At 41.6% G+C, this 8,545-nt stretch overlaps 2 protein-coding genes across 9 annotated transcripts in view; both read right to left on the reverse strand.

Annotated features, from left to right (window-relative positions):
* The window catches only part of LOC107273442 (tubulin polyglutamylase TTLL4), a 100,963-nt gene that overhangs the window by 3,677 nt on the left and 88,741 nt on the right, over positions 1-8,545 (reverse strand). The window lies entirely within an intron of this gene.
* LOC107273590 (enhancer of split mbeta protein) lies at positions 2,048-3,256 on the reverse strand. The gene has a single exon (XM_015751982.2). The coding sequence runs from the start codon at positions 3,019-3,021 to the stop codon at positions 2,428-2,430; it is 594 nt and encodes a 197-aa protein (XP_015607468.1). The 5' UTR covers positions 3,022-3,256; the 3' UTR covers positions 2,048-2,427.

Below are 8,545 nucleotides of genomic sequence, written 5' to 3' on the forward strand. Positions count from 1 at the left end.
CAAATATCACGTACGGTCGACGATAGACTGAAGGAATATAAAATTGGAGACTATGGAAACTTGAAATATGGTTTTTTTTTTTAACAAACTTTACGAGATTTTTAATAATGCGGCACGCTCGTGATATACCTTTTTACATTTATTGGTAATTCGGAGAAATTTTTTTAAGGATTTTTACGACTTCTTTTTTATTCTCTATAATCCCTGACTCACCTACTTTTTTCATTGATTTAATACGTTTCTATGAAAAGCGTGAAAATTTATCTGAACTTTATAATTTTGGGGAAGCATTTTATCAACTATTCAACGTGGCCTGTAACCCAGTCCCGTAATGAGGCCGTAGACAATAAGCAGGTATCAACCGTTAACAGGGAGAGGGGTCCAAAGAAATTTGAAAAAAAAAAAGGAAAATGAACATAAAAGCGTTTCCATGAATGATGAAAAAGCGACGTTGGATGTATGTATTAATGAATGAACAGTCGAGTTTTTCGCTCTTTCGACTTTTTGCATACGCGCGCGAACGACGTAACGTACGAAAAAGATTGATACCGATCGACAGCTTGACAATGGTGGCATTAATTAAATGATTCTTTTATTTATTTTTTTTTCATTCTTCTCTCCTCACGAAAGCGATCAGATACGATCACTGCGGACAATTGATCTCGCTTAGAAAACCACCTTTTAGAAACGATTTCATGGAAATTCCGCCCTGCTAATGTCCCATGTTACATTAGAAACGATCACGCGATGAAAATCAAAAAAGAAATCCGTAAGTATCACGATAATATCAGTATAGACCTGGATGAACTATACGGTATAAATCGATAAAATTGAAGATCACAAATTTCAAAATCAAAATAAATCTTTTACTATCTGTTAACTAAGTAAAAAGACATCGGATAAGTCTCGGATAAGATAACGATATTTATATTGAAAAAAAAAATCGTTATGCAATCGCATAATTTTCGCAGAGCTAAAAAGATTGAAATCCATTATGCCGAAATTTCTGCCTAATCGTTTATTTCTTTATTTATGATAAGAGAAACAAAAATCTATTTTTCTAACGTTAACACGGGATAATCGATACCGATTTTCGATAATCGGTACTTACCGATAAGGAACGTTATTCCGATAAAGTGGGAGAGAGCATTTTTATCTTGACGACCGTGAGGGTCGATTCTGAAAAGGTCGACGTTATTTATCGTTTTGCCATTTATAAATTGGTACCGTAATTAGGTCTACGAATCGAAAGGCTATAATCAGCTCTCGTAAATCGTCGCGATTCCTGTAAATCGAGAGCCGCGCACGGGTTGCCATTAAATTACATGAGTTTATTGTGTAATTACGCCCGGGTGAATCGCGTACGGAGAATACTAATAGCCTTTGTCCTCTAGGGACAATTTGGCATTGGCATTGATGATAATATCGCGTGATAAATCGTTATTCGGTAGCGAGTAATCGATTTAAGCCATTTGACATATAAAATAAATAGTTCGATATAAATCCGTGATAAACAATCAAACAGGTGTTTGACTTCATTGAAGATATAAATTCATCTGGACTGTGGTAACTAAATTCAACAGCAACATAATGTCACGTTATATCACAGAATGCATAAATGTTTTCATGATTGTTCATAGGGCAGTCATAATTTTGAAAATTAATAATTAAATAAAAATACAAATAATTTTAATGTTTACTAGACCGCAATGCATTAATATTTCGTCATTGATGCAACGTTGACTTTGAAAATTTAATAATTAATATAAAATATCTATTTGCTTTCAGTGACAGGTAAACAAAATGATGATAAAATAAATCTATCTGGCTGCTACTGATTTGCGTGAAAAATTAATACTCGTTACATGACTGTATCGAAATCGACTGAACTGATAAGTAGAATAAAGAAGTATCAAGAATAAATTATTGATTATTACGGATAACGAATTGCTAATAAATAGGACAAGCGTCGTATTAAACTAAGGCGTAAGGATGCAACAAGGATCATAGGCAAGGAAGGGATATGAGAAGTCAACAAGTGTCGAAATATCTTTAAAATAAGTCTTTATTAAATTTGCAATTGCTATTGATTTCGTACCATTGTCAAACGGTATGACTAAAGAGTTCTTAAACATAACAAGTAAACAAGTATATAACATTACGAGAAAATAGTCATCTCAGGTACAAGAACCCTATCACAGACATCACTTAAAGCTTGATCACCTATGTATAAATATAATCGGGTAAGGTCGACGGTCGACCGATGTCAGCCGATCTCAGCCGAATTGACCAAAAGGGTGGCCGAACAATCTACATGAGCCAATTGGAAGACATGGATTTCGTCGTGTAGTGGCTACGAGCGCCGAAGGTGGCGCCGGCCGATATCTCCATCGCCGTCATCGTGTTGACATTAAGGAATTGTCATGATCACCATGGACGCCAGACAGATGCTGCAGCCGATTCCGCTGATTCCCCAGAAGAGCTGGCAACGCTGATCGGGCTTTGGGGTGGCGTGTAGACGTATTGCGGAACGGCAACAACAGTGGCGGTTGCGGCGACCGACGTTGGCGAGGCGGTGTTCGTAGGCGTCGTAGGTCCTTCGAGCCTCCGCAGACAACCGCCCAGGTGGCGCATGAGTTGAGCGCCAGCGGCTGGGTGGACGGAGGCGGCGACAGGGGTAGAGAGAAACGTGGAGACCTCCTGGGCGCACTGAGTGAAACCTTCGCGAAATCTGTCAGCGTAACTGCTTTCCGGCGTGAGAGTGAGTCTTCTGGCAGCACGTAGAGTATGGAGATGACGTACAGTTAACTCCAAGATGTCAGCCTTCTCCAACTTTGCGACATTTTCACCCTCGGCTTGAAGAGCTGTCACCATGAGATCCTTAAGCTCGTCGAGACAGCGGTTGATCCTTGCTCTCCTCTTTCTCTCCAGCATGGGCTTCATGACCTTGCGGTACTGATAAGTGCGCGAAACAGGCTCCTCGTACTCCAAACCTCCGGTATAAGTGGTATGCGGTGCCATTTTGAAAATGCTTCGTCAACACACAGTAGGTACACTTCACAAAATTACTCTGTCGATGTTTTTTATAAGTCTAGTCTCCTCTTTTGCCGCAAACTGCGAGTCACGTTTGTCGTCTTTGCGAGTAGGTATAGCTTTCGCCTCGGAGTGCCGAGTTGATCTGACGTTACCGGTGTCTGGCGGCTGGCTTATATAGGTGACGGCGCCCCCACCAGTTTTACTATGCTAAGTGACTAAGTGGGGGAAACAGCCACCAGCCGGAGCAGCGTATCGTGGGAAGCAACCGGGCCCGAACGTTCCCACAGCCAGCTCTCGGACCGGCAGGGAATTTCGAGCCCACACCTGCACCCTCTTCTGGATGAAAGGGTGACGTGGGGAACCACGGTGCGACGGCATCACGGATGGACGGACTGACTGGCGGAAGGACGCCACAGCACACGCCACGTCGCGCGACCAGCACGAGGCGACCTGCTCTATACTCCTCATCTCCGCCACTTCAGCCAACATAACCTAACCTCACTTTACCAATGTATTACACTCCTACTATACCGCCTTCGCTTACTTTATAGCATCCTCATACTACTGACACTTGTTGAAGCGACGAAATACCGCTACTGGTCTTATATAGCCTATAATCACACCATAGTCACATGGACTTGGATCAATATTGACGGAGTCCTTACGCACGTGTCGAATGGAATTTTATGTTTTGAAATTTCGAAAAATAATTAGCTGTCAATAAAATGTTTTATCGGTATCCAGTTATAGGTTTTACTATGTATTTTATGGGTTTGATACAGGTACTCCAATGCGGGTATGTTCCCTTTGAAAAAGGATTTAACGGATTTAAAATTAATTTCTTTGAAAATTTTTCTCTTCCTCGTGGCTACTCGAAAATTTCTTTAAGAGTTCATGCAGAAGCCAGTGGGACGACTAAAGGTATTTTTGTTGCGGTTGACTTTTTATGACGGCTCTTAATGAGGTGTTTAGCCGTTGCTGAAAACGATATCCTAAAGGGTCTGTCTCTCCTTTGGTCAGTATTTACGACCCCATTGGGTACAAATGCAAAACCGGCAGTAAATGCTGGTTAGCTTACCAGCAGTTTAACAACCTTTTAAATTGATTTGAGAAAGTCGATTACTAGAATATTCTTTTCGTTGAACCCCTTGTAACAGACTTGGGTATTACTATACGAAAGTATACCATTATTTAATTTGCACGCAGTGTACCTGCTATGTATTAACAGAAAATCAATAATTGTATAGTAAACCTAAAGTCTAGTCAACCCCTAATATAATTTCAGGTATATCACCCGGATTAGAAATGTTCTCAAAATTATATTGGGGAATCGACATAAATAATGACGGCGTACGTTTCAAGACTAAATAATAATAAAAAGAAAGTGTACGAAAGGTAAGAAATGTATTTATAGCACAAGGAAAAGTGAAGAATTTGTCAGGATAAAAATAATTAAATATATTAATTTCCAGAATTTTCCCTATCGCGGTAGAAGAGGGATAGACCAGGCGCGTCTCAAGAAGAACAAAATGATAGTACTGAGGGGCCCCGTATTTTTTCGCACCCCCTGGAGAGTCCGTGAGTATATCGATTTATTTTTCTTTTCTGGTATCCTCCCTTTCCGAGGTTTTCGTTTTTCCATCAACTCGCACGCGGCGTCAACTACGTATGGGGGCTGTTTCTAATACTCTTCCAGCTTCTCTTTTTTCCCCTCTCTTAACCCTCCTTTTTTCTTGCTTTTGCTTCGTCACTGACGAATCGTAATAAGGACAAGGATTCCTATATTTAGAAAGACACTCTCGTGCCCAGAATGTGTCCATATGATTCCATTCAAAAAGACAAAAAAATATTTGTGTAATTAACCTATATGCGTCATTATCTTATATATACGTGATTTTCCTGGTCATTATCACCGAAGCTTGTACACACGCTAAGTTGGCATCCAGATACATATAATAGAAAAAAAAAACGTTGGTGATAAGGGCGTATTTTTTTTTTACTTTTCCATATGATCAAAACAGGTTAAGAAGAAAAATAGCAGGATTGCGTCAGTCTGATTGGCGGATCAGTCCCGGATGTGCGTATTGCCGAAATAAAGCTGTCAGTATATGTATTTATGACGTATATAGATTCAGGTCCGACACTACAAGGGAGCTTTGACCACTTGACTCGATTTAATGTTTATTAAATGATCGGATGACAACTTGTTGTCGTGCGTCCAATTATCGGCGATTTTGGCAGGACAGGATATTGTTGGGACGAAGCAACAACCGGAATTGGATTGACGAGACAATTTGCACGAAACTCTGATTAATAATCCAGTTTATATATATATATATATATATATATATATATATATATATACAAACATACATATATACTAAAAAAACACGTGGGATCGATTATTATGACAACAGTCTATCACAGTACAATTGATCCCTCCATATATAGATATATTCCCAGTATATACCTATAAGATCAATCGAGTAAAACTGGATGATTGAAACAGCTGGATCATCCAAACAGGATATTAAATAAAATCAATTCAGTTATATAACGAGATACTTGTAAGAGTAAATCGAGCGTGAAATATCAATAAAAAAAAAAGACACGGATCCTTCAGATCGAATCGATCAAAAAATCTTTCCGAATAAAATAACATTACTTATATTTTAACATCAATGAAAATTTATCTAAAAATTTTATACATACCCACGTCCCGATTAATATTCTCGAATTTGATAAACATAAATTTTCAATATGTCAAAATAGAAAATTTTCACTGTACCACGTAATCTGCTAATGTAACAATACCTAATGCATTACACGTGTTTCCTTAATCACAAGGACTTCCATACTGTTCCCCTTTGGTAAGTGGTAAAGGACTTCGTTTGGTCTCTCTTTCTCTCCCTCTTTCTCCCCTTTTGTCTCTATCTCTCTCGTTTCCTCGCTCCTGTATTTATATTCCCTCTCTCTCCCACCCGTATCGCTCGCCTATTTTCTTTCTCGCTCATTTCCCCCGGCTGTCCCTGGCCGGCTGTAAGCTATTGCGAACCTAACCGGCCACCGAAATTCCTGGTGAGCAACACCAGCAGCAACAGCAACAGCAACAGCAACAGCAACAGCATTACTACTCTCGTCGTTTGGCTCGTGCTACGGAACGTGGGAATATTCTCAGGCCCTGAGAAGCCGCGTCCGTCTTCCTTACCCCCGAGCCTGTATGCTATACGTATGACGCAGGAGGTAGGTAACGTGGCTCTCATTGTACGTCCGCCTTTATCTGCAGCCACCAGCGCAATGTAACCTTAGCAGCCCCCGTTGCCTTGCTATTGTCAGTAGCACGGGCCATATTGTTAGGCGTCTTGGCTCCTTCCCGCCTCTCTCTCTCTCTCTCTCACTCTCTCTGTCTCGCCCCGCGACCACAATCATCTTCCGATCCTCTTTTTTCGCACACGAAATTTCATCATTCCGCTTCTTTGGGGTACCAGCTTGTTTCACCGTGCTAACAATAATTTGGTAAGACATTTTTTTAAATTTTTCTATACGAATTCTTTTACTTTCTAATTTTAAATGTTGCAGCCGTTTTTTGTGCTCGTGACGTCACTTGGGATATCGAATTAGGGATAATTAAATCGTATCGATATGTATAATGCATTAGGGACTTAAAGTGGGAGCATTCTTACTTTCATTTGAATATAAACAGTTCGTTCGAGAGAAACGAGCTGGTCTTATCTAAATTTGTTCTAAACGTTTTTAGATAATTCCAGCGGGAATTTAACGGATGAGGGTATATTGAAAATGTTCCGTTCGCGATTGGTTTCTATTGATGCTTGGACGTAATTAGTCGAATGGGATGAGATACCGCAAAACGTTTATGGTATTGACATATGAATGTGGTTTATTATTCCATCTGCATTAACGATGGTTAGATAAGAAAAAAAGGCTTCTGCAATTACGAGATATTAAAAGTCGCTTCAGTCACGTGGTCTCGTACAAACTGTCTCGAAAGTATCACGCGACTCTCAGAAATTACCAACGCAAGACCACCTGTCGAGACTGAGGTAGCGCCTTTTCCTTGGACTAGGATAGTCGATATTAAAATTATGTATTATTTGTAAAAAAAAAAAAAGAATTTAATACGACAGTGCAAAAACGTTTGAAATTTTTTAATTTTTTAATTTTTTTAATATCACTTTTTTTTAACGAATTTCACATGAATATCTTAAGACACCTGTATTACGGAACTCCCAAGAGTCCTGTCCAAGCTGTAATCATATTCTGACGTAATCATCGAAAAACGAGCAAATAAACAAAAATGATGACCCGTCGATCGCGAGGTCCGCATTCGAAGTCGATACGTCAATATCAAAAGACACGAAGGTCATTTGATATGTGTAAGGTACGGGATCCATCTGGAGCCTAATCAATTAATTAAAACCCGTGTCGGTGACTGGACGGAGTGGCAGCCAACCGTCAATTAAGACGGACCTAAATCGTTCTGTTTCTGATTCGCTCCTACATGCTATCTGTATTATACGTATGCATATGTATACGCGAATACATAGAGACCCAGTGGTTCCACCTTTTTCATAGGGGAGCAACCCTCGTTAAAGAGTGGCCAGTATATCTCTGGAGGGTCCAGAGGCTCGAATGGGCCTTAGAAGTAAGCAGGACTCTAGAAGTGGGGAGGGGCCGGGGGGGGAAGGCCCTTTCAGCAGGGTTTACCCTCGGATCTTTTAACACCCCGAATGCTCCCCCGGCGGGGCAGCTTGCGCTCTTTTCTCCGCTTATTTTCATCCCTCTTACTCATATTCATACTCTAATATTTGCCCTCTCGCTCTTACTCGTTTCCCTTCAGCCTCTATCTCAGGCCCCTCGACATCCCTCTCGCTCCCTTACCCCAGATAGATCTCCACGAAGGGAGGGACACCCTGGCTGCGTGTATGTCTCACCCCTGGAGCCTCTTTCACTCTCCTTCGTTTTTCACTCCCTATTCGAGGGTTGGCTGTCGTCGTGGCACAGGTGGTGCTTGTGCCGTGGGAACGTCCTCGGCAGAATCTTCCCGTGTGCCACCCTAAGCCGGGGCCGAGCAAGTGTGTCAGCTACCCCAGATTGCCCGTTCTAGCGGGTGTTGCCGTACTATGTATTCCCGGAGGGCCCGGCAGGGCCCTGACCAGGCCCCGCTTTTTGGGTAGGATGGAACCGTCGGTCCGTCTCAGTCTTGCCTGCCGCGACGCACGCATCCGAAGCGTGGCCCTCGTGTGCGCCTCACCGGGGTTACTTAACGCCTTAATGGCCACTTGTTAGGGCCCTAAAAGGCCCGACGACGGTGGTACCCTTCCGGATTTCTTTCTTTTTTTATTTCGTCCGCCGACCCAACTCCCTTGAAATCTCAACGACTCGTCAAGTGGATTACGCTACTTCTACCTTGAAAATTACGATAAACCTAACGACGCGCCACCGCAAGTTATTGGTATTGGTAGGCCCATTTTTGGACCTTCCCCCCCCC

The sequence above is a fragment of the Cephus cinctus genome, unplaced genomic scaffold (genome assembly GCF_000341935.2).
Source record: "Cephus cinctus unplaced genomic scaffold, Ccin1 Ccin1_scaffold0008, whole genome shotgun sequence".
Classification (NCBI taxonomy): domain Eukaryota; kingdom Metazoa; phylum Arthropoda; class Insecta; order Hymenoptera; family Cephidae; genus Cephus; species Cephus cinctus.